Raw genomic sequence first — 27,573 nt, forward strand, 5'->3', positions numbered from 1 at the left:
TATAAATGTTAGTTTAAAGTTTGGGATTTCCACACTGCAACAATGTGTGTTGCATGCCTTACCATCTTTCACCTTCAGATAATCATAACTGCCCATCATGTTTATCTAACAAAAGCAAAATCTGTTATGTCCAGATATGACAAAAAGTTAGATAACACAATTAAGGATCTGCTGAAGGAAGAGCTAGTATTTAGGAAATAATTAGAGAATGCAGCTTTTATTTTAATAAAAGTGAAAGAACATAGTTATCATACTAAAAAATTAGGAAAATGTGCTCTGTTCTCTTAAATTGCTTTGTGTAGTTTGATATTATTTTTATTTTAGTACTGAGTTAGATTTTGTTGTTGTTGTTTCTTTTCCTTCTCTATATTAGACTTTATATTGAGGACTATGCAGTCACAAGATTTTGCTGTAGCTCATGCTTGGATCCAAACTAAAAGAGAGAATATTGTCCATCAGATGACGGATACTTGCATTAACCAGTGTTTAGATGCCCTTGTCGCCAGGGATTTAATCATGAAAGAAGATTATGAACTCATTAACACCAAACCTACAAGGACCTCAAGAGTCAGGCAACTGCTTGATACTACTGACAGTCAAGGAGAAGACGTCGCTAGAATCATAGTACAAAAATTGAAAGATAACAAACAGATGGGACTTCAGCCTTACCCAGATATACCTCCTGTATCCAGGAGCACTTCTTTGCATCTATAAATGTCAGGACTTGCAATCTGGACTTCTATTTCTGAAGTATCTCTTTTATATTTCTGCTGCATGGTTCCAAACTGAAGGTCTTAGTTTGCTGGCTGAGGGGGACAGCATCTGGCAAATGGAAGTATTACACAATGTTCTTACCATTTTTAAAAATAACAACACACTTGAACTTTCCTTACTGAATAAATCTGTGTTTTGTGGAATTATTAAAAAGAAAATATAAATTATACAAAGAATATAAAATATTATAGGCAACTTAAAGGGCATCCTGTCTTTTGAAGCATTCTGTCAATCAAGTGTATCTTTAAATAGGGAAGGATTACTGGGTTAGTGAATTAGTAGAAATGTTCTAAAACACTACCCTTTATAAAGTATTTTATATGAATATGAACCACTTCTACATGAATTTGCTTGTCTTTAACCATGAGAGTTGTAGCAAACTATACATGCCCTATTTGGCTGTGCCAAACATTGACCAGACTTAATGAGACAAACCCCAGATGCATTTTGGAATGCATTCACTATTGTTTTGCAGCGTTGTAAAATGGGGAAAAAAACCCTGTAAGTTCTTGTTGAAAGGAACATGTTCTCTGTTCATGATCTTTAAAGAACATTTCAAGCCGAGATTTGCCTGGCCCAGGGCATAAGAACACTAATTCTCCCAAAGAGCAGAACCTGATGCAAATGAATTGTGCTGGAATTTAGAAAATATATATATATTGTTTTCATAGAGGCCCCATTGTTTATAGCTCAAATTGTTCATGAATACTTTGCTAAGATGGAAAGCAATCCATGTTCAGTGTACCTTAACACAAAAGTAGGTGTGGTAAGGTGGATATAACAACCACTTCTGCGTCAAGAAGAAACACTTTTAAAAAAATATATTTTATTGTTTTATATCATTTATTTCCTTTCTCGGTAGACACCTGTGCTCTCTAAGAAGAAACACTTTAAAGATACTGAGGAACTGGGAGGTATGAACGAGGTTTTACCTCATAATCCCTCCTCTTTATAAAATGAAGTTGTGTTCCATACTCTAATTCTGTTTAAGTATGAGAGGGGTAGACAATGTCATATTCTGAAAAGGGGAAAGGATTCTTCCAAGTAATCCACTTATTTGGTAAATGGCACAAGGATGGGTTATAGTATAAAATAGGTACGAATCATATAGAATCAGTCTGGTGTAGTGATCTAGATGTCGGACTACAAAACAGGAGAGTGGCTCTCTAGTTGTAGTTGCGCCTTGGGCATGGAGCCAACTGAGTGACCTTGAGTCAGTAACTCTCAGCCCTGGGAAAGAGAGAGTGGCAATCCACTTCGGAATTCCTGCCAATAAAACTACAGGGATCTGTCCAGGCAGTGGCTAGGAATCAAGTCTGACTCAAAGGAATGCCAAAAAATTTCATACAATTAATTCCTGATTTACTATCTATCATCATTTATATGAACAAATGCCTTTGAAGCTCTTTTCTTATCCAGTTAAGCCACTGAGGATTCTGCTGAATATAGTTTGGTGGAATAGAGGAGCTATGGCAGAAGAGAGACTACATAATGTTCTTTAGTAACCAAATAAGGTTTTTTTTTTTAATTTATAGAATCTTAATTCACGCGTGACTGGTAGGATTCAAATGTGGTTCCTCATACAAATGCAAACTGTGGCTAAAGGATGAACTAAATGATTCCAGCTCCATAATTCTATTTCTAGAAGGTCCTTGGTTCAGATACTTGCTAAAGTTAAAGATTATTAAACGGTGTTAGGAAGAGAAAAACATCTCAATTTCATCTGATTGATTGATTATGCACCATCAAGTCATTATTGGCTTTTGGTGACCATATTGGTCATTTTTTTTCAAATTCTCCCTAACCTGGTCCTTTAGGTCTTCCAATGATATATTTATCTCCATTGTAATTTAGTCCATCCACCTTACTGCTGGTTGTCCTCTTTTTTCTTTCCACCTTTCCCAGTGTTAAGAGCCTTCTCTAGAGCAGTGTTTCTCAAACTTGGCGACTTTAAGTCCTGTGGACTTCAACTCCCAGAATCCCCCAGCCAGCTGGCTGGGGGATTCTGGGAGTTGAAGTCCACAGGACTTAAAGTCGCCAAGTTTGAGAAACACTGCTCTAGAGAGTCAGGTCCTTACTTAGTAAAGATTTGTGCCTTGAGTGAAAATTCTGGGCTGTTTTGCTTGATGATCCTCCCAACCCCCACCCTGCCTTGGTCGTCCATTGTATTCTCAGGAGTCGTTTCCTATATCAGAGTTCAAAAGCATCAATCAGTACCTTGTTTCTTCATTCCTTATTATCTACAAAATGGGAGACAATCCTGGTCCACTTGACAAGAATTTTGTAAGAATCCTTGAGAACACATATGGGATATTTTCCTAAATGCATCGCTGTACAACTTGAGGCTCTAAGGCAGTGATGGCGAACCTTTTCGGCACCAAAAAGAGAGTACATGTGCTCGCGTTTGTTGGGTCTGCCACACAGAAGAGGAGCTGCCCAGGGGGCGTGCCCGTGCCGGAAAACAAACTTCCGGTTTCCACCCTGTGCATGCGCACCGGCAGGCTAGACTTCCAGTTACTGGCACGCACAATGATCAGCTGGCTGGTGCGCATGCTCATGCTGGAAAATGGAAAACCAGCTTTTCCCATGTCCGGCGCTGTTGCACTCACGGTCAGCTGATCGTCGCATGTGCATGCGTGCCAGAAACCCAGAAGAGGAACGGGCAACGCTGTGTGCGCCAGGCAACATGTCTCTGCATGCCACTTTGGGCACGCATGCCATAGGTTCACCATCACGGCTCTAAGCTTTCATGTACTCCACTAAAGTCTAAGATGCAGCTCCCAGTATCCCTTCAAAATTAATGAATATACATGGAGTGATAAGCAGTATTTAATTTAATTTTATTACATTTATATTAAAAGATTTTTTCCCTAACTTCTGACAAATTTTCATGTACAGCCTTAAGTTTTACCCTTACGAATGTTGACTTTTGATGCATTATATTTGTACCTTATTTGACATCTCACATTTAACTTTCAGCTAATGCCTGCTTTCTGCTTATGAAGATAAGATTTTGTCATCTACTTGGTTACACCCTTCGTTTAACTAATCTATTCATTTCCCCCTAAATTGGGAAAAGCTCTTCAATTGTTTGGGCGTAGTTGCTGAAGGCACTGCTATTTGATTGAGCCTGGTATTTTCTGCATGTCAACCATATATGCTGGATTGCTGAGATATTCCTCCCTTGAATACTGTTATCATCTAAAAGTGGCCACAGTTATTTCTGCTACTTTCTTTACCAATTATTTCCCCCTGTTATTCACAGAGTACATAAGCTGTCATTGGCAAATGTGACTAGAGCATATGTTATTTGTCAGCCAATGAAACCCAGGCACTTGCCCTCTGAAAAACATTTGAGATAAAGGATCTGATCCAATAAGTCATTACTACCAATGGAGCTCTCTAGTTTCATATAACAAGGTGGAAACTAATCAAGGAGAAAACCAACCTAGACCTAAAGAGAAATTTCCTGAAAGTGAGAACAATTAATCAGTGGAACAACTTTCCTCCAGAACCTATGGGTGCTCCAACATTGGAGGTTTTTAAGAAGAGACTGGACAACCGTTTTCCTGAAATGGCATAAGGGTTCCTGCTTGAGTAGGCAAATGAACTAGAAGACCTCCAAAGGTACCTTCTAACTCTGTTATTCAGTTCTGTTATATAAGCATGTCAACAAATTCCTTGATACAAGGGTGTACCAAACCAGGCTGAAATTTTTTCAGTCGGGCAGGCCTACCGATATGAACTTTAGCACTAGTATTTTGTTACAGAATCAGAGCACAGAGAGGAGTCAAATAAGGTAATGGTAATAGGTGTAATGTCAGTGTCAAACGCTTTGTGTTAAGTGCCAAGAAGACGTCAAATACAAATATATTTACAGCTGGACATATTTGTGGCTTGTCAAAGTTTACAGTTTTAAAAATTTCTTAACTATTGGCCTATTTTGGAAGAAAGAAGCCAGCAATTATTTCTGAAGTATATTTTTAGCTTAGCTTAGGAGAGTAGAATAATCTTTACAAGCAGAGGACCAGCCAACTCCAGGTAATTCTTCACTTACAACAGTTCATTTAGGGACCATTCAAAGTTACGATGCTGAAAAAAGGGACTTATGACTATTTCTCACAGTTACAACCTTTGTAACATTTCCCAGGATCATGTGATCAAAATTCAGAGGCTTTGCAACTGGTTCCTATTTATGACCTTGACTGAGTCCAGGGTTGTGTGATCCCCTTTTGACAAGCAAAGTCAATGGGGAAGCCAAATGCAATTCACAACTGTTACTAATTTAGCAACTGCAGTGATTCACTTAACAAATGTGGCAAGTCGTATAAAATGGGGCAAAAGTCACTTAACAAATGTTTCTCATAATAACAAAAATAATGGCTTCAATTGAGTTATAAGTTGAGGAGTATCCGTACCGGGAGGCAGAAGCTGGTTCAAATACAGGTAGTTCTTGACTTACAAAAGTTCCTTTAGTGACTGTTACAAAGTTACAACGGCACTGAAAAAAGTTACTTATGACCATTTATGACACTTAAGGACTTATTGCAGTATCCCCATGATCATGTGATCCAATTTCAAACGCTTGACAACTGGATTATATTTATGAAGGTTGAAGTACTCCGGGATCATGTGATAATCTTTTGCAACCTCCTAACAAGAAAGTCAATGCGGGAGACAGATTCACTAACTTAACAACTGTAGTGATTTGCTTAACTGCAAGAGAAGTTGTAAAATGGAACAAAACGCACTTAACAAGTGTTTCACTTAGCACCATAAATTTTGGGTTCGATTGTGGTCTAAGCCGAGAATTACCTGTAATGCACTAAACAGTCTTGATGGTGAAGCTTTATTGTCCATTGTATGTCATAAGGGAAAGTCATCCTCTGATTGGGTAAAGAGTATAACGAGAAAATTACAAGCTAGGACTGAACCATTGTTCAAAGCAGAGAATTACAACAGCTAAAATGGGATCAGAAAGATCAAGCTTTGAAACCTGCATCCTGTATGGTATTTATCAAAGGAAGAAAGTGGTTACACTTTGAACCACCAGTTACAGTTATGCAGTTCTCTGGCTTGTTACTCTTGTTACAAGACTTTCATAGCTGAAGTTTTGCAGAAGAAGAAAGTCTTAATCTGGACTGAAACAATTTCCCCCAGAGGAAATAGCCAAAACCAAACACTGCCTTGGTTGCAGTGTTTTGATCCAGCATGTCACTTCATTGCTTATGTTAATTTCTATCCACATTAAAATGTGATTTTTTGTAAAAAAAATAAAGCATGTCTATGCTAAGTTTACAACCCCTGCTTGCTTTTGTATTTTTGATTACTCAGAAGCATTGCACATGTGACTATATGCACATATGCATGCACATTATAGTATGCACTGACTATACTGTAATACAGGAAGATTTAGAGGACTAGCAGTCTGTCATCTGCAGATTTTTGTGACCTAAACGGAAAGTAGGTGTTTTGTTTTTAGGAGAAAGTTGCTCTTTCTCCTTTTGCTCTACTCTAAAATGGAAAGTGGGAGCATCAAGATTTCTGCAACGTGGAAAATTCGGAGTACTGGAGTGTGGATAGAAAAGTGTCTGTGCACAGCTCTACTTAATCCTGCATTCACCAGGAGCTGAGGGAGTTTGTCCTCTTAAGTTGGTGGACATGAAGCCATCCTACTTTCAGAGTAAAAAGTTCTGCAAATTCTAGGATGCGTTATTGAATAACAGAATTGAAAGAATCTTGGAAATCATTATCCTGCAGAAAAAAAAGAAGCAATGCCTAATATCATCTGGCTTTTCATTCCCTCTTTCTTATTTATTGCTGTCTTAAAATAGCACAACCATTATAGAAGGAATAGAATTTCTCAGAACTGGAAATAGCTTCGCAGTAGTAAGCCCTCTCAAATTATAATTTTGCAATTGGTGGCAAAACAAAAAACTCACAGGTTTGTTTTTCGTGGATATAAACATTTTGTCATGACTTGTAATTTCCTGACAGAATTTTTGTAGCTAAGCAACCTGAATATTTAGTATAAAAAGCTGGAGACTGTAAAGAGCGCAATTACGTAAGCATTGGATAAACCTTGGAAATTCTGCTTTTCAATGTTGTTCAGAATTCACCCCTCTGATTAGTGTACCCTAGAATTATATGATAGGAAGGGACCTTGGAAATCTAGTCCAATCCCCTTTCCTGACTGCAATCCTCAGACCATTCAAAAACATGATTGCTTGAAACCTTCTGTGCTTCCAGGAGGTAGAGCCTCCACTGTTTAATAGCTCTCAATGTTACAAAAAGGATTCTTCCTTATTTCAAGCTTAGATCGACCTCTTTAAAGTGTCCACCTGTAGATATACTCACATCCAATGACGGCTGTTTCAGTATTGGAAGATGGCTATCATGCCTGCTCATAGCCTTCTCATCTTTAGGCTAAGCATGCCTGGTTCTTTTGCAGTTCAATTTACAACCACAATAGATTCATAGTTTAGTGGTGCGGTTGTTAAACGAGACATCGAGTGATCCCAACTTGTGACCTTCCTTGCCGGCTTCCCCACTGACTTTGCTTGTTGAAAGCTGGCTGGGAAGATTTCAAATGGCAATTAGTAAACCAGGAGTGGGTTCTGGCTTCTTCTACTGCCAGTTCACTCAGGGATGCGCTTCGGACACGCATGTGACTCAGGGATGCGCAGTAGTAGCATGCGCAGAAGCAAAAACCAAGATGGTGGCGCCTATATAATATAACTGATTCAGGGGCATGACCGGCCAAGGGCTTGAGGTTGACTCAGCTTCTATCCTTCTGAGGTTGGGGAAATGAGGACAGAGATTGTTGGAGGCAATATGCTGACATTGCAAATTTCTCAGAGAGTGCTGTAAAAGCACTATGGAGCAGTATATAAGTATAAGTGCTATTGCTATTGCTTTTGTGCTGACCAAAAATGGATGTAGTAGGTGCAGTCTAACCATTGAAACAATGTTCTTGGCATTATATCTCTGCTGATCCTGCTCAAGATCATGCTGGCTCTTTTGGTAGCTGAAGCACACTATTGACTTATGCTTAATATTTGATCTACCAGGGCATCCAGATTCTTCTCATCAGTGTTAGTCCTAAGCCACATACTTCCTGTACCTGTGCATCTGTGTTTTGGCTGGTTTTTCCTACCTAGAACATAATCTTATATTTCTTGCCATTCAACTGTGCATATTGTGGAATAGACGCCAATATTCAGGTCTATGAAAAGTCTTTTGAACCTTGAACCTTTGTGGGAAACAGAAGCACCAAAGCTTCTTACATCCAAATATTTACTTTTCAAATGCATTCTTCTAGGGCTAGTAACTATTTAAAAATCCCAAGCAATTAGGGTATATATGGAAGGAGTGGGAAGGGAGGGAGAAGAACTGGAGAAAGCAAGAGCTAGGAATATAACTAGCAGATGCTGGGAATAAAAACAAGGGAGGGCCTGACTGACTTAGGTCATATCCCCATGGCTACCCTGCTTCCAGTTGCTCTTTGACTTTAGGGACACAAATGCATTCCTTGACTCTGGCTGGTTTGTTTTGACTGTCTCACAGTTTTCCAGCATTCATTAACTTCTTAAACTGCAGCTCACAAGACACTCCACAGGGACTGTTTTTCTACTCAGCTTCTTTGGCTGTCGTGTACTTTGCTTCATTCCGGCCTCTGGATGCCAACAAGCACGCTCTAAATAAAGAGACTATATGACTGTGAAGAACATCAAGTCAGTGGATGTGCGGTAAGTCTTTTCCTTACATGATGGGGTTGTTTTGAATTAATTTGAAAGCATCTTCAAATGGCGTTTAAAGGGTGATCTCTACACACACCTGGGGACATTGGGATGAAGCTAGGAAGAATTAATTCCATGAGAAATGAAGACAGGTGATCAATATTTGGATACCAGCAAGACTAATATTAATCAGCTATGGGTACCAGATACAAAAGGAGACCCACTCCATAATCTTGCACATTACTCCTCCTAACCTTATGTAAAATTGCTGACTGCATTTTTCACCAAAAAAAAAGAGAGCAGGAATAGGTAATCTGGTACACTCAAAATATTCTGGATTGCAACTCACACAGTTCCTTCTCACTGGGTACAGTACTGGAGGGCATTTTAGTCCCAAAAATACCAGGCTGCTTCCTCTTCAATAAGGCACGTTCGTTGGGAAAATGAAACAGCGACTACTCCATCATCACTACAACAGCTAGAATCTTTCCGACCTTCAAATCATGGTTGAAGCAATTTAACGTGTTCCTAATTTTCCCTTCTCCCTTGTTTGGACTCAGCACTGTTTAGATCAGGGGTGTCCAAATTTGGGAACTTTAAGACTTGTGGACTTCAACTCCCAGAATTCCCCAGCCAGCCATGCTGGAGTTGAAGTCCACAAGTCTTAAAGTTCCCAAGTTTGGACACCCCTGGTTTAGATATATGAACTGGGTGGTAGAAATGAAGCAAGAGTTAACAAGTAGGGGAGGGGAAATAACCAGTAAGTACAATCAAACGCCTGTTATAAGGTGGGAATTATGGAACAGGATGAAGGAAACCTGGGTATATAATCTTTGATGTGAAATGCTTCAGTGGCATTGTGAATGAGAATACAGGTCCACATGCTAGTCATTCTGATCAGTCACCTCAGTGCTTTGTCAGCTACTCTCCTGCTGTGCAAATAAATAGTCCTGGAAAATGGGGCCAAGGGACTAAATGGAAAGGAATATGCCAACAATGGCCCAAATTTGCCAATGGTGCTGGGCAGATTCCAGCCACTGATCAAATAATCAACCACATTATTGACAAAACATTCCATGTCATACTCACAGCCTAAAGAAGGAATCAACTAAAGTTAAATTTAAGTTGCTTCCACTGTTAACTGGTGTTGAAATAGAATCATTATAGGAACCTAGTGGAGCATTTTTGCACTATAGTTAGGAGCATGGGAGGAAAAACCCTAATAATTCTACAAAAATGCTGTTTCAGACCCTGGCTGTATAAATGGATCACAACCATAACATCCCAGGAATCTCACTAACCAACAAATCCTCTGTGCCTTTTTATACATCCAGTACTAATAGAGCTAAATGCCTTTATTATCCAAACTAAATAACATCCTCAATGCTAGATATAACTCTTTCTATCTGCTTCTCTCTATTTTTTTCATTTCCATAGAGTATTAAAAGAAAACCATTACCTGCACAATTCTAAAAGAACCTGATGTCCTATGTCTAAAAAAACATCTAGGTATATTTTTCTAAGGCTTCATTTCTGTTTTATCAAAAGCTAGTGTGTAATATATATTTCTTGACTACTGGGTTTTACTGTTGATTGTCAATCCTAAAAAGTAAAAAGCTATTCACCACTTCAGTACCTTAATTGTCAATTCTAAAGTGATTGTTTTACCTGTTGGTATTAAAAAGAGTTAACATTCCACTATATTCTATGTTTGTTTGGAATAAACTGCACATTTGTGTCCAGTTCTGGTAAATGTATTTAAGAAAGATTCAAAGAAAGACAATGAAGATCATGAATCTAGGAACCGGAAACTTAGTTTTACAAGGAGCAATGAGGAAATTAGATGTTTGGTCCTGAGAAAAGAGGCAGGATATGATATCATTTTTGAAATATCTAAACAAAGAAGATTAATAATCAGTCTTTATAACAGAGTTCAAGACAGAGTTAATAGACTGCTTGGGAAAAAAATCCTAAAAATAAATATAGTTGAACAGAGTAGTAAAATCAAGTACTGGGTACATAACAGTTTTCATAATAGGTATAATATGTAGAGATCACAAACCAGATGTCTATCACAGCCTCAAACTATAAAGCTGCCAACAAACTGGGATGAACTTAGGATGAACTTTTATTTTTCTCTTTGGATTCAGAAAATTAGACATTCAGGTAAACTCTTTGAAGTTGTATGAAGATTTCTTTACACAGGTACGTTTCCCTGAAATTAGCACAGAAATGAAGAAGGCAAACAGAACCTTTACTCATTGCCAATTCCACTTCTATTTTAAAGGGGTTTATCTATGTAAATACAGAGATACAGCTGACCAAAAATAGCCATTCTTTGAGTTAAAAATGCTGTAAATTACATCTTTGTGGATTCCCACTGAAATCAATAGAGATATTCCAACTGCACTGGAATGTACTCACTTTGATTGTGGCATTATACCGAGAATACAGCAGCAACCTTCCTATTACGCATTTTATTTATTTTATTTATTCAATTTCTAAAGCTTCCTACCTAAAGTTCAATGACTCTGGGTGGCTGACATTTAAAACAACAATATCTAAAAAACCAAAACTTGAAGCAATCATACAAAACAGGGGTCTCCAATCCCAGTCTGTGGACTGGCATCGGCACATAGCATGCCAGAAACCAGGCAGCGCAAAAAAGTGAAGCCCCAGTCCACAGATGCAGGCAGCACATGACACCATGTCCCCTCCAGTCAATGGAAAAACCTCTCTCTGTGAAACCAGTTCCTGGTGCCCCAAAAGTTGGAGGCCACTGATTTAAAACATTAAAACCATTACAAATAATCCAGCTCAGTCAGCAGGAGTGCACAGTATTTCAAGAACAGTGCAATTCTTGAATGGGCTCCACAACACTCACTGATCCCTAGGCCAAATAACAAAACCAGAACTTCAAGTCCTTCCAGAAAGCCAACAAGGTCAGGGCCAGCCTGATCTCAGGGGGAATTATATTCCATAGGACAAGTGCAGCAGCAGAACCTCCCCTCCCCCGGTCTCATCAGATGATACTTTCTAATGGATGGAACCCACAATAAAGACCTGGTAGAATAGGTGGATGTCACTGAGGAGAGGCAGTCACTCAAATAACCCAGTCCTTGTTTCAGTTATTACTTACTTGCCTGAATTTTATCCCTATTTTCTGTGTGTTTCTGCTTCTATGCTTATGCATTCTCCTGTATCTGTGTCCAACACCTGCTATTAAGCATTAAGCAATGAGTCTGGGAGTCATTTTAGGCTGTTTTGTCCTGTCTGGGTAATCACTACGCTCAGGAATGTTTTTAGTAAATTTAAATCCTATAGACACAGTGTAAACACCTGTGTCTCAGTAAAGCACATAGAACATTTGCCTAGATTTCATTTGTTTTGCATAATGATCAGTTAGTCATGGAACTAACCCAGAATGATTTTTTTGGAATCAGAATGTTATACATCCATTGTAATATCTTCCACTGTGATCCCTGACTTATTATGTCATGAGATTGGTTTACTGTTGATTTTTTCTTCTGGCTTGGCTGATTTTGACTCTGAATTAGTGACTCATGATTGAATTCCTTTCTGCTCATACTTCCATCTAGACTTCGTTCTACTCCTTGCTCGTAAAACAAGTTAGTTTATGTTTACACCGTCTTTAACATTTATTTTCAAACCTGAGTAAATTACCCAAAATTGGATAAAAGTGATTTTTCTTTGGGTAATGATACATGAACCCATCAGCCAATCACAGCAGGGATATTTAAATAAGGGATTTCTGATAAGTGGTAAAAAGGACTTTCTGATAAGTAGTTTAGGGGTATGAAGGAAAAAGCTTTAGGAAGCACTGTTGTATAAAATATTTAAAATCACCCATTTTATACTGCAAGGAACAACTAAAAATCCTACGAATGTGGAGCCGATTCCTGATTACAAAAACCAGTCTCTGGTCTCTGTTAAAATGAGCTCACATCCTGTTGAATTCTTTTATGTTTAGCAAGTACAGTACATTTGTGAGATATTCTGATCATAACAGGAGTCTAGTAGCCCCCTTTCAGCATTTTTTCACGAGCCTTATGACTTATAATGAAATTTAGTAGTCTGAAAAGGGGCTACCAGACTCCATTTGTTGTGTTCTACATTCCTAGGATTCTTTTTTGGCTACCACAGATGGACACAGCTCTCCTGCGATATCTACAGCACACTAAAGCTTGGCTGTAACATCAACAGTTACGGCTCATTAGTACACTTGAGCTGTTTAGTGGAAGAGAGTTTATTTTATCGGTTGTTGTTGCAGCGACTCATTGTGGATTTCCTGCTCAAATAGCCGCACAGAGAAGGGGGAAGAGAAAGAGCGAAGAGGCTATTCATATTCATATCAGTTTCCACTCTGCATCGGGCAGCTGTTTGCTCTGTTGCTTATTTAGAGTGAGATCACCATTCCATTTCTGAAGTTACAGCAGCTTTCCCTCTAAAGTAAGGAAGATATCGTTCATGGGTGAGATTACTCCTTTTTACCCTTACTGACTAATTTCAGGTAGGAATGACTTTTCCTTATGATATTTTCATTCGTTAGAAAGGGGCCATTGAGAGGGTAAAGCAAGGGGAGAGGATCTTGTTGTCCAAATTACATTTTAAAAAAAAGTTCATTGGGAAATATACTTTCTTAACTAGCCCTTTCGAGATACTTGGGACTACAGCTTCCATCATACCCTGTCAGTATGTGTTGTAGTCCTATGGATCTGGTAAGTGCCAAGTTAGAGAAAGTGAAACAGAGGAACTTTGAAACTTTGTACATAGGCAGAAGCATGGTGTGTGACACTAGGAAACATTAGGACACTGCATTTGAAATTGCATCATCCATTCAAACACTTCCCTTACAGCTTATTTTTCATCAAACTCGACATATTGTATATTGTATACTGAGGTCTGCTTCAGCTGATTTTTCAGTACTATATTTGATCTCATACATGGTTTAGCATAGCTATTTTTTCTACCCATTAATTATTCACCAACTATGGTAGTAAAGGCATTTCCATTATATGATACATTATTTAAGTATTTTATTTCATTTGTATACATAGGCATCTCGTCTAAGTGAAATGTCAAAAGTAACAAACCCCTAACTGATGATTTACCTCTATTTATTTCTGAAGATATTGCTTTAAGTAGGCAAGAGGGGGTAAACTCAAATGAACTTTGCATAGGTTTCATTGCCAATTTATAATAGACACAATGAGCAAGCTAAAAAATATTTATAGATACACTGCTGTGAATTCGAACAAGTGCTTTGTTTTAGATGAAAAATCTTAGGGCAATATATGCTATCTCTTAGGAAAGTTTTCCTAAGGTTAATATTTGTTTTGAAAGTAATGTTTTGATGAAAACCATAACAGCCAGGCGGTTTAGAATTGTAAATCTATTTAACTGTCCCATGAGCTCATCCAGTACTGTAAAAGTAGATAAACAAATGCTCCTCTGATGTAATTCTCACAGTTCGTTGCCACTGGACATACTGTTCAAGGCTTAGAGGAGTTGAACTCCAAAATGGATAAAGATCTACTTCTAGTCTACATATTCTCTTTCTGTACACCAACAGTAAGCAATATCAACTTCACCAGACCAGAGGCAGAGAAGAGAAAGGAGTCTCTGGCCAGGGGAATGAAAGAAGAAAAAGAACCAAAGAGATAAGAGAAGACAGAATTTAAACTGAGTTCTCGTTCACTATCATTACTGAAGTAGTAACGATAGTGAAAAGTGGAAGATCAAGGTAGAGTCACAGACATGTGATACCCTAAATATGAACAAAATTATTATATTGTTTTTTGTGGACTGCAGTCCCTTCACAAGAAAGGATTCTTTTCTTTATTCAACAAAAAATCTATATAGATGCTGTTATGAAGAATAAGATTATTAATATTATGTAACTTCATCCACAACATAAATCCATTTCCCTTGGTCTTACTTTTTTCAATTTTTCTTCTACCACAATTATTTTTAAAATAATTTCTTTTGCAATTTAGAACAGTGACATGCAGCCCAGGGAGGCAGGGGAGGCAGAGCCTCAACGCTCTCATCATGAAAAAAAAATCTCCCCTTTTCTCTTTCGTCTCTTTCTTGCGCATGCAAGCAAAATACCCCAGGATCACGGTGGCGGGGACAGCAACTCCTTCCACTGTGCTGCGGAGAAGAGCCACAGGAAGGAGGGGAATGGGACCACGTGTGCAGGAGGCATCCTTCATGTTGGCTCAGGAAGGAAGGGAATGGGACCATGTGTGCAGGAGGCTCCTCAGCGCCAGCCTCAGATCAGCGCAGCCGCGGTCCCCTTCATGTTGACTCAGGAAGGAGGGGAATGGGACCACGTGTGCAGGGGAAGGGGACCACGGCTCGCACTGATTTGAGGCTGGCACTGAGGACGCTCCTCAGTACCAGCCTCAGATCAGCGCAGCCGCAGTCCCCTTCATGTTGGCTCAGGAAGGAGGAGAATGGGGCCACATGTGCAGGGGAAGGGGACCGCGGCTCGCGCTGATCTGAGGCTGGCGCTGAGGAGCCTCCTGCACATGTGGTCCCATTCTCCTCCTTCCTGAGCCAACATGAAGGGCTGCCTCCTGCACACATGGTCCCATTACCCTCCTTCCTGTGGCTCTTCTCCGCAGCGCAGCGGAAGGAGTTGCTGTCCCCGCCACCGTGATCCTGGGGTATTTTGCTTGCACGCTTGCAAAGATCAAAGTTGTCACAGTCGTCCCTTCATGATGATAATTTTATGACATCACCAGCCTACCAGCTCTAAACCTCACCGCACGTCACTGATTTAGAATCATGCTGTATATTTACTGAGGTAATAATTACAGAATGCAAAGTAATACTAAAGGGAGGTTTAACTGTAATACAGTTACACCAAATGATATTGCTAGTTCACATTATAAACATTTTGTGAATGAAAAAAATTGCTATTGGTTTAAGCTTTTAATGTTCATTTAGAAAAGACTCTTCACAATTTTGGACAGATCATTCTGCCCCAGTTTATTCTCATCATCTCTCTTCATCAAGCTACCCATCAAATTAGCACAGTACATCATCACCATCACTAAATAATTTGATTTTCTTACTTTTCTCCTATGCGCCCCCCCCCCGTCTCCCCAAGACTGAAGAATATAATCTAATGGGCTCAAGAACTATACATCTGATTTTTATTGTGCTGCTTAATTTTGGGGGATGTTTGTCATGAAAAAATGAACAAAGTAATAGGCCTACAAAAGATCGATTCATACATTTCAATAGGCTTTTTGGCTGTTTTTGTAGTAATAAGGTAATAATTCTGATAAACAATAACCTGACTTGAAAGAAAGTATCCCACCACATTTTTTAACACTAGATTTTAAAGAATTATCTGAATTTTCTTTGAATCCAAATGTATGGAAAATGACATGCAAACAAGGGAAAGGAAAAGTTTTGTGCAGACTTTTCCCCTAATATATACTTTCCCTAAGCAGAGAGCAAATCCTATACTCACTCACATTGATGATGTTACCTAGTTGGTTAATGAAATGTCTGCAAGCTTCAGTTGAACCCTGAGCAATATATATTCTCTTCTATTGATTTACCCTAATTGCATTTTTTTTTAAAAAAATGGTAGATGCATTGCAAAATTTGGAATCAGGAGAAATGTGGGGAATAATTAGAATGTTATTAGTTTTAAAATGTGTTATGTTTATGTTCAAATATGAATTGAACAAATTTATCCCCCATCCCTGCCGACAGTCAACCTGGATTGACATCTCTATGCATAACTTTAGCTTCATTCTTCCAGGATCTTTAATATCTTGGTTTCTTCATTTTAGAGGAAATCTGAGAAGGTCTATGTTGATTCTTAGCTATTTTTTTTTGTCATTAAGGCATTCAAGAGTAGAGTTATTGCTGCCAATCAAATTTAGAGTTAATCTCTGTATTGTGGAGCTTGTTTGTTGTAATACACTAATATCAAAATAAATAAAGAGATTACAGTTTCATACCATGGGTTACTTGTGGCAGGCTAGAAATTTTGGCTATTAATTTGAGATAACATAGCTGAGCTCACATTTTAAGTCACATTAGTCACTTATTTTAATCATGATTTCTCAACAAGCTTCATTGACTTTATTCACAAAAGATGCTAAACCAAGTCACATTGTGGGTTATTATAAGAATCCAATTATAATCTCTTGGGTCAAAGGAAAGCTGGAATGCATAAAGTACGACATGCATGAATTAGAAAATGTTTATGGGCCAGCAATATTCATGCTCAATATGAAAAAAAAAGCTGGGACAACTGAGGTTATTCAGTGTTTTCATTGGCTGAAAGAAGATACTTTATGTTGTGCACTAGGAAGAGAAGTGGAGGAAGTGGAGATTAACTCCAAGGCCATGCTTATTAGTTCAGTTATTTCATTTATTTATCTCATTTAGAAACCACCCATATCCCTCACACAACAACTCTAATTGGTGTACAAATAGACATTAAAATTATATATAAATATTATAATAAAAGTTCAGGTTTCCCCCGCATATGCATGCTAGTCGTTTCCAGCTCTGGGGAGGGACTAGATATAGGTCTAGGGATGTGGTGGCTCAGTGGCTAAGACACTGAGCTTGTCAATCAGAAAGGTCAGCAATTTGGTGGTTCGAATCCCTAGCATAACAGAGTGAGCTCCATTACTTGTCCCAGCTTCTGCCAACCTAGCAATTCAAACGCATGTAAAAATGCAACTAGAAAAATAGGAACCACCTTTGGTGGGAAGGTAACAGTATTATGTGCACCTTGAGCATTTAGTCATGCTGGCCACATGACCACAGAGATGTCTTCGTATAGCATTGGCTCTTCAGCTTTGAAACGGAGATGAGCACTGCCCCTAGAGTTGGGAACAACTAGCACATATGTGCAAAGGCCACCTTTATTTTTACCTATTGTAATAAAAACAATAATAAGAATAAAATAATATTATATGGCTGCCTCAAGTGGCTGAAACTGGGAAGTTGGAAGACAGATTTGAGGAGATAATTTTTGATGCTCTAGAACCGGGATGGCGAACCTATGGCATGTGTGCCACAGGTAGCATGAGGAACTATTTGCCAGGGGACGTGAGGCGTTGCCCTGTCAGCTGGCCAGTGCGCATGTGCGTGCTGGCCAGCTGAGTTCAGCCTTTTTTAAAGCCATTTTTCACCTTCCCCAGGCTCCAGAGGCTTTACAGACACTTGGGGAGGGTGAAAAGAGCCTCCCCCCCCCGGAGGCCACCTGGAGGCTTCAGGAGCTTCCCTGAAGCCTCCATAGCGCAAAAAACCTATGGGCAATCTGGAAGTTCAGGAATGGACTTTCGGTTTGCTCGTAGGGTCGGTTTAAGCCTTCCGGAGGCTTCAGGGACCTTCAGGAGGCTTCCCTGAAGCCTCCGGAGGACTAAAAATGACCCTACGAGCAAACTGGAAGTCACTTCTGGTTTGCTCGTAGGGTAGGTTTAAGCCCTCCAGAGGCTTCAGGGAAGCCTCCTGAAGATCTCTGAAGCCTCCCGAGGGCCTCCAGGGGGCGGGGAAGGCTGTTTTTGCCTCCTCAGGCTTCTATAAGGCTTCTGGAGCCTGGAGAGGGCGAAAAAAGCATGCAAAAAGGGGGGGGATGCCTCTCATGCATGCATGCGCACTGGGGGGGTCACACATTGCATTATGGGTGCGACACACCTGTGCACGATACCCTGCGCTCCCCCCCCCTTATGGCACGTGAGTGAAAAAAGGTTCGCCATCACTGCTCTAGAATCTGATCAGGTTTACTCAGATGTTATAACAAAAAGAAACACAATTTTTTCTTCTTAGTGTTTTACTACAAGTGCAGGGTATGTTTTTTTTTCCAGATTAACCAAGTGTTGATCCATCGGATGCATAGGAATTGACTGACTGACCTATTACTCAAGCCTGGCATTGTGAGCTAAGAAAAAGTGACTTCCAATTGCACTGACATTCTATATTTTGTTTGACGGCTTTAAGTGGCTTCTATGTCTCATATCTCCTAATTCCAAATCATGTGGGTTGCCTGAAAGACAGTGACTGGTCAAAATTTTCCAGGGATTGTCCCTGATCCATTTTACCAACACTGAAACAAATCAATTATCCCACTAGTACTATTCTGCATGTAGTAATGCAAGGAATACTATATTAGCCTTCAAAAAATATTGAGTCAAATCTTGGATAGTTCCTTTTATGGTTTCAACATACAATGGTCTCAAAAGAAAGTTCTTCAAATTAAGTTTCCATGTGCATTATACAAAGTACAGATAGTTCTCAACTTTCAACAGTTCATTTAATGCCTGTTCAAAATTACAACAGAACTGACTTATGAGCATTTTTCACACTTATGACCATTGCAGCATCCCAATGGTCACAGGATTTATATTTGGATGCTTGACAACTGGTTCATATTTATGACGATTGCAATGTCTTGGGTCATGTGATCACCTTTTGCAACCTTCTGACAAGCAAAGTCAATGGGGAATCCGGATTCACTTAACAACATCTGTTATTAAATTAACAACTGCAGTGATTCACTTAACAAATCTGGCAAGAAAAATTGTAAAATGGGACAAAACTCACTTAACAAATTTCTCACTTAGCAACATAAATTCTGGGCTCAATTGTGGTCGTAAGTCAAAGACTACCTATAATAGCTAAACTTTATGTGGTGCCTATCACTGCTTAAGCTTCTAGTAATAATTAATCCCAGTAATACTATATACTATGTATTTACTAGTATTTTATATTTCCAACCAAAGCCATTAAATGTTTGTTTTTACCTAGAAAAGGTAAAATCAGTGTTTCAAAGTATACATCATAATTTTATTATGAAGTCCTATCTGCAAACCAAGTTCTGTAGCTTCTCTAATCATGAATTTTAGATTTAATGTTTTCTTTCTTCTCCTGTCCTTCTATCCAAGCAAAGCACTCTTACTTTATAAACTAAGTGTATTGCAGGTGTACCAGCAATGAGGGGCAGTTATGTGTAGGAAAAATCCTAGAGTACCAGAAGTTTTAGCCTTAGACTTGAGTGAAAACGTGATGGCGTTCTGTGAAAGCCTATGGAAATGAACAAATAATTCACTTGAACGCAGCCATTTTTTAATTACAAAAGTTTTGAATAGGTTTCTGGATGATGGTGGTGATTATTACGGTATTACTCAACTAACATATTCAATGCCTTGAACATATTTGAAAACTCGTGGCCTACAGACATCAGAAATGAACCTCCATGGAATTAAAGTGTTATAGTATAACTATTCCTTGTTTCCGCATTTTTCTCCCCAGACAAAACATTCTCTCGTTCTTATTTCCAGGTAATGATTTACTGAAGATGACGAGTCCGTGGAAAACGTGTTGCAATAAAAAACATAAACCCAAGAATGAATTACACGAGTTGGACTCAGTGGCAGAGAACAAGAAGGAAAAAATGCAAATGAAACAAGAAATCACCTTGCTTAACGGCATTTCTCTAATTGTAGGGAACATGATTGGATCAGGAATATTTGTATCACCCAAGGGTGTGCTGATGTACAGTGGCTCATATGGACTTGCACTTCTGCTCTGGGCCATTGGTGGGGTCTTCTCTTTGTTTGGAGCATTATGTTATGCTGAACTGGGGACATCCATACTTAAATCAGGAGCAAGCTATGCCTATATTCTAGAAGCTTTTGGAGGATTTATTGCATTTATCAGACTATGGTCTTCCTTGTTGATCATTGAACCTACCACTCAGGCAGTCATAGCGATTACTTTTGCTAATTATATTGTGCAGCCAATATTTCCATTTTGTGAACCACCCTATGGAGCAGTTAGGTTGATTGCAGCAGCCTGTATCTGTAAGTAAAATTTTACTTGGTCATTGCAATAATTTGTCATATAGTATCCTGTTTCCCTGAAAATAAGACCTCCCTGGATAATAAGCCAAATCAGGCTTTTGAGCGCATGTGCTCAAATAAGCCCTCCTCAAAAATATTGCAACACAGCAGCAGCCATCCATGAGGTGATCACGCTTGCCACCTCCTGCACCTCAAAAATAATAAAACCTCCCTGAAAATAAGGCCAAGTGCTTATTTCAGGGGTCAAAAGAAAATAAGACCCTGTCTTATTTTGGGGGAAACACAGTACAGTTTTAGAATGTAATACATTTTATTCATTTACTGGAACAACAGTGAGCCAAATAAATTCCAGACTCTGCCATTTTATCAGAAGAACTTTCTAAATTCTTATTAGCTCAGTAGTCTTGCTTTGAAGATTTCAAAGGCATTGGCTAATCTAGTAAATCGCCAATTACATGATTATTTAGAGTGGGCAAGATCCAAAATACATAGGCCAACTATTTAGCACCATGTGGGAGAGTTAAATTTGCTGCCCTGGAATATGAACCAATATTTCATGTTAGAAATTATCAAGTAGTATCATAATGGAGCAACTGTATCTAAAACTAATTTGAGTCTACCTCCTTTGTCCTTTAACCCAACATTATAACCTTGCACATGTGATCTAGCACATGCTGGCTGAGGAATTCTGGGAGTTGAAGTCCACAATTCATAAAGTTGTCAAGGTTGGAGACCCCTGATTTAGATGATGGCGATCTGGTGGCTTGCAGCTATTTTGAGTAGCAAATTCACAATTCACTATTATTGACCTTGCATCTAAAAATGGTCATTCGAATACAACAAAACCAGCATACCTACACCCGTGAAAATCTACGAAAACATATATATATATATATATATATATATATATATATATATATATATATATATATATATATATATATATATATATATATATATATATATATATATATATATATATATATATTCAGCACATAACTGAATATATATATATTCAGCACATAACTGAAACTGAACATCTTTTCACTTTCTCAATACCCCTGTAATATCATTTACACTTCTGCTCTTTAAAAATGGGAACTTGAAATAAAACAGAAAGGTTTGCCAAGGCCATATAAGTTAAATATCTGAGGAAATAATTCAAAAAATTGTGCAATCATTCCAGGGTTTACTGACAATTGTAGCGCTGTGTGATTTATTTCTCTGAAAGTATGTGCAGTATTGTAACAAATCCTCACAATTTGTCGTAATCAGCCCGATGGCAAAATAAGAACATGTTTAGGATGGCATTTCTTCATAGTTTACTCATGTGATCTGATTGACAGATTCTTTCCATCCTAAAACCGGAGAATCTGGTTAAACTTGCTCAGAAATTATACCATTATCCATCAAATATACCGTAAATCATATTTCCTTTAAAGAATAGCTTATGTTGTTCCAGTTATTTTGGTTTCTGCCTGCCACTGAAGGGATATGGAGAAAAGAGATAAGACTCATTTTTATCTATATGCTGCTTGAAAATTTGTTTTTGGTCAGCATTGGGCGCTCACCTTTGCAGCTAGTCCTTGTTTAGCAACTGCCTCTTTAAGTGATTGTTCACAGTTATGATGGTGATGAAAAAGTAACTTTATGACCAATCCCTGCACTTACAATCTTCAAAGGTCTATAAAGCAAAAAAAAAAAAAAAAAGCTGAAATATGGTCATAGATACAATTGTAATTTTATTTAGCAACACCTTCACTTAACAACTGAGTTACTGATCCCAAATATGGTCACTAAACAAGGACTACCTGTAGTTTTTTAATATATTCACTTACACTTTCAAAAAACAAAACAGCCAGGCTGTTCAAAGAGATATCTCAAATAGCTTTTGTATTCTAATTAATTTCTAACAAATTTGTCAGAATTTTGTATTCTAACAAAGTTTATTTATTACGTTTGTTTCCTATTTTTTTATAAGGTTCCTTGACTTTTATTAATTGTGTCAATGTGAAGTGGGGAACCCGGGTACAGGATCTTTTCACATATGCAAAAGTGATGGCTCTTATCATGGTCATAGCTGTGGGCCTTTATAAAGTTAGTCAAGGTAAGAATGAACTTACTGTTATAAATATGGCAAAGTAAATAGCAGATAGAGGTAAACATTGATTTTAAATCAAATTTTACTTTTTGGCTCTATGGTGTGTGTCTGTTTGACATGATCTATTCCTCTGATGCAGGAAAAAAAACATTGTGATCCATCTGTAGCAATTTGTAGGGTCATGAACGTCTGGGCACCTTGTTTCCATACAACTCTTGTTTTCCAATATATACAATTTTCTGAATAACTTCCTATTGGACATGCAGATCTGTGGTGGCAGCTGAATAAATTATATTATATAATTATTCCGATGGCTGTAGACCAGGAAACACCAAAATAATTCCATTTTTAAGGCTGGATAAAACAACCTTTATTGGCATGCCATTCTTCTGGAAATCCACTTTTTTAAGTTATTCAAAATCTTAGTCATTATACACCTTTAACCATATTCTGCCAGAAGATAATTACTAGAGCAGATAATTACTGAGCAATCCAGATGCAAGTTTTATTTTATATTTTATAACAGGGAGCTGCTCTGAGTTCATTTTTCTTTTTAAATGTAATGGGAGCAAACTAAAGAAAATTCTTGGGAGGACATGTCATCTAGCGGTGGGTTGCTCCAGTTTGGCCTGGTTAAGCTTGAACCGGTAGTAGTGGTGGCGGAAGGCCCCGCCCACCTGCCCGGACGTTTCTGCGCATGCATGAGCGCGTGGACGAGTGCACCCAAACCGGTAGTAAAAATATTTGGAACCCAACACTGATTTCATCATATAGAACTTGCTTCCAAGCGGTGTATCTTTGCTCACATAACTAAATAATGATCTTTTGTGATTTTTCTCCTCTGATGCCAGAAAGCTGGTATGAACAGACTTGCTTCCCAGAAGGGTAAAAAGAACATACCATCAATATAACCTGCTACAAATTAAGTTATGGAAAGGGAAAATGTTACCATGATTTTTGTGCAGTGAATATTTCAGTTCTGCTCCATTTTTACCCGAATACGTGCAAAGTACCTATATGCCTAAATGTAAACAAAACCTGAAACTTCTGGTGTTTCCACAGGAAAAACTGACAACCTCAAGGAACCATTTGAAGGTTCCACAACAAATGCAGGCTTTGTTGCCCTTGCTCTTTATTCTGCCCTCTTTTCCTACTCTGGATGGGATACATTGAATTTTGTCACTGAAGAAATGAAAAACCCAGAAAGGTACATGTTTGTTCTGGATAAATATAGCTCCTCCTCCTCTTTTTGCACCTGACATGATTTTTTACATATCCGTATATGTAAGGTCAGTAATATAGCAAGATACTTTTCTATACAAATCGCTGTATTAGTATTTGCTTTATTCCTTTGAATTCATCTTTAATTCAGGTGCATTTAACGTATTCTGTTTGCTTGTTTGTTTTTCTTTCTTTCTTCAGAAACCTTCCACTTTCCATTGCAATATCAATGCCTGTAGTGACTATTATTTACTTGCTGACCAATGTGGCCTACTATGTCGTGTTGGACATGACTGCTCTCTTAGCAAGTGATGCCGTGGCTGTGGTATGTTGTGCATTATAGATTGTTGGGTGCATCTGATGGGCAGCCTTCCCCAAGCTCAGGAAATCTAGATGTATTGAATTGCAATAGTGGTGGGTTCCAGATCCCCTTCCAACCGGTACGGTTGGAACGGGTCCGGCATCTCACGTACACGCAAGCAGCGTGCACGTGCATCTTACCACTTCCGCGAGCCTCCGCAATGCTCCAGCTGCTCAGCGGAGCGTTGCGCAGGTGCTGTATGTGCCATGCGTGTGCGCAGAAGTGCTGAAGACGTAAAAGACTGGTAAGGAGCCTGGGAGGGCGGGTGGGACCTCCTGGGTACCGTACCATACTGCTACCCGGTGCTCTTGGCAAGGTCCGGTATGCCCGTACTGGAGCATACCACCTGCAACCCACCACTGAATTGCAACTCGTAGAGTTTCAGTGCATCTGGAGAACGGCAGGTTGAAGAAGGCTGACCTGAGTTATAAACACATTCTTACCACTTGCCTTTTATGCAGTCCAAACGCAAGGTGTCTTTCATCAAAATAACAAAAATAGTGCTGTGATATTGTACCACAATGCCATCCCTTTGGGACCTGTGCCTGATGTCACAAGGCACATACAAAAGCGCAGGATGAAATGGCACAGCATTGTTTTCATCAGATGTTACAGGTGCTTCTGATCCAAACTTCTCATGTGTTCAAATTCCCTTGTAGAATTTCCCACTGCAATGTGAAATCTATGTTGGGTAGGGACAGCATGTGACAAAATTAACTCTTTGCTTATTTTAAATCTTAGTAGTCTTTTAGATTTTTAGCATCAGAAATATACATCAGGCTTAGTATTACCTCATTTTCTTAGATGTTTTTTCACAAGAAGCAATGTTTGAAGTAGAAAACCTCGAACTCTGGGAAAGCCAGATAATTTAATTTTTCAGTACCACTAGAACAAGATGATTAAATAGATAGATAGATGATAGATAGATAGATAGATAGATAGATAGATAGATAGATAGATAGATAGATAGATAGATAGATAGATGATATAGATATAGATATAGGTCCTTGGAGACAGGAGAGGTATTGCAATTTTTAAGGGTGCAAAATGCAAGCAAAAATCACTCGGTACACAAACCATTATTTTCATGTAAACTCAACACACACACACACACACACCCCATGGTCTAAAATATTACAAGCAAAATGCAATCATTTTGCTAATGTATTTTAGGTTGTGTTGGATGATCAGAGCTGCATGAAATTCATTGGTTGCCTGCTTTTTAAAGATTTATGAGATGGCAATTTATGGATATAGCAATGCCTCCTTGTTTTCAAGTGATGGAATTTATTATGAGTATAATTCTAAACTAAAATTGTAGATTGTATATATGGAAATGAGACATATTTGCATATATTTTGCAATCTTTGAAGCTTGAGAGTTTAGAAACAAAATTAGACATTTTTATCAGTGATTAAGGGACAAAAATAGAGATAGATAAATTAGAACATGTAGAAGAGCAATAGTTAAGAACTAAGGATCTGGGAATGAGATAGGAAGCTGTTAGAAATTATTATTAAGCAACATTATCACTGCATTTCGAATATAACCTTTTGATTATGAATGACCAAGGGTGAGTCTTACTTTTAGAGTTATTATTCTGAAGGAACAACCCATGTTTTGGAAGCTATCAAATGATCTTCTTTGGGAATACTTTGACCCTTGTGTTACTTTACTTAGAGCAGTAAGTTCCATGGACCTTAAACAGAGGACATAAATAGAAGGAGACACAGGACTCCTTTCCCATGAATTGTTGTTTCTCATCCAACACTCGAATCCAATGTTGATTCAAAAACATCTCTTTCGAATCACAGCATGGTCAACCTGACCTGCGAACAGTGGAATACTGGTAGAAAGCAGAATAAAAATATTAACTCTATATCAAGAATCATCATTAGTTGTTGCCAATAGATTCCCACTGGGTTCCATAAGCTTGGTTCATTTTTATGTATATTATTACAGAGATATTAAATAATAAATTATCTTATTTACAAAATAATTAAAATTTAGAGCTGACGTGTTGCAAAAAAAAAAATCAATAGTATCATTGTCATCCTAAGAATGATTCTGGCTTCCACATAAGACCCATAAGTATACTTATAAAATGATTGGTGTGCTGTATAGAAGTTTGACTATCCATCTGTCCAGGACAACCATAACAGCAGTAGAACGATAGTAATCTTCCTCAAGGGTTGGAGGAACTGCACTCTCTCTGATTTGTGTTTTGTCAATGGATGTTTTATTATTGGTCACAATCACACTTGAAGACAACTTTCTATTTAACAGGTATGACTAGTTTGTCAGAATACCTAATTATTATTCAGGGAAAGCTTTTATTTAACGAGGTAGAACCATATTATGTTTTCTACAATATACATAATGCACATAAGTACTCAGTATTGTTGATTTTCTCCTTCCTTTGTTTTCACTCACAGTAAGTTGATTATTGAGGGCTCCTTGGTGCTCTCTGAGCTTGGTTGTTTTCTTGCAGATGTTTCAATACCCAAACTAAGTAAAATCATCAGTGCACTGATTACATTATGTAGTTTAGGTAATGAAACATCTATAAGAAAACAATCAAGCTCTGAGATCAGCAAGGACCCTTCATTTCAACCCTGAGCTACAAATATTCTCCTTTATAAGTTGATCAGTCTTTCCTGTACCATATACAGTAAACACATATTTTATGGAACTGTTAGAAACGCATCTTTAACCTTGTCACCTCTAGACACTACAATTCCCAGGCAATATAAAGAGAAGACTTTATTTCAGAGGTGGGTTCCTGCCAGTTCTAACCTCTTCTATAGAAGAGGTTCCACAAATCTACCATGCCATTTAGAACAGGTTCCAACTCTCTCCCCCCGTCTGCACCATGTGAGCACCTGCCGCTCAGTGATTGGCTGGCTCCCCAATCACCCCACCCGCCTCTAAGAGTCCTATCTAAACCTTAAAGTCTTAAAGCTGTCAAGTTTGAACATCCTTGGGGGTTTTTTTCTAAAGGGCTAGGGGTGCAAGGGTCTTGTAACTTGACAGCTTTAAGACTTGCATGCTTCAAATGCCAGAGTTTCTGAGTCAACATTTTGGTTGCTAAGCAAGAGCGCTCTTAAGTGAGTTTCACAACATTTTACAAGTTGGCCATGCCCACCCAGTCACATGGCTGCAAAGCCACTCCCACTTGGTCACATGGCTGGCAAGCCACTCCCACTCCAGTCACATGGCCAGCAAGCCACTCTCACAAAGCAGGCCACACCTACAGAAGAGGTTCTAAAAAAATTTGAAACCCACCACTGTTTTATTTACAATGTAGTTTGGAATTCTTGACCATGTAGTTTCAACACTTCAGGAGAGCACCATGTTAGGAAAGTTTGCTGTGAAACAAATAAGGGTAAAGATCATCCTGTCATGGATGGCATCATCCAGGCAAGGTGCTCATCTCTGTTTCTTGGCCGAGGTAGCCAGTGTTATCCAAAGACATCTTCCATGGTCACGTGGCCAATATGGCTATATGTCAAA

The 27,573-nt window shown here is 38.6% G+C and overlaps 2 protein-coding genes across 4 annotated transcripts in view; both read left to right on the plus strand.

Moving 5' to 3' along the window:
* Window positions 1–1,447, plus strand: part of RIPK2 (receptor interacting serine/threonine kinase 2) — a 31,826-nt gene extending 30,379 nt beyond the window's left edge. The window contains exon 11 of the mRNA XM_081952450.1: window positions 374–1,447. Within this exon, the coding sequence (XP_081808576.1) occupies window positions 374–714 (341 nt within the window). The 3' untranslated portion in view covers window positions 715–1,447. The remainder of the gene's footprint in view (window positions 1–373) is intronic.
* A 6,734-nt stretch (window positions 1,448–8,181) lies between these two features.
* Window positions 8,182–27,573, plus strand: part of LOC309391308 (Y+L amino acid transporter 2-like) — a 29,434-nt gene continuing 10,042 nt past the window's right edge. The window contains exons 1-5 of one of the 3 annotated variants that reach the window (XM_081951620.1): window positions 8,182–8,522; window positions 19,856–20,377; window positions 22,359–22,484; window positions 23,541–23,685; window positions 23,901–24,024. In XM_081951620.1, coding sequence (XP_081807746.1) covers window positions 8,516–8,522; window positions 19,856–20,377; window positions 22,359–22,484; window positions 23,541–23,685; window positions 23,901–24,024 — 924 coding nt within the window. In that variant the 5' untranslated portion in view covers window positions 8,182–8,515. Of the gene's footprint in view, window positions 8,523–12,859; window positions 13,045–19,855; window positions 20,378–22,358; window positions 22,485–23,540; window positions 23,686–23,900; window positions 24,025–27,573 lie in introns of those variants that run through there. The other 2 variants (XM_081951622.1, XM_081951621.1) reach the window with 2 other exon arrangements.

Source organism: Natrix helvetica (assembly GCF_964273705.1).
Source record: "Natrix helvetica genome assembly, chromosome: 4".
Taxonomy (NCBI): Eukaryota; Metazoa; Chordata; class Lepidosauria; order Squamata; family Natricidae; genus Natrix; species Natrix helvetica.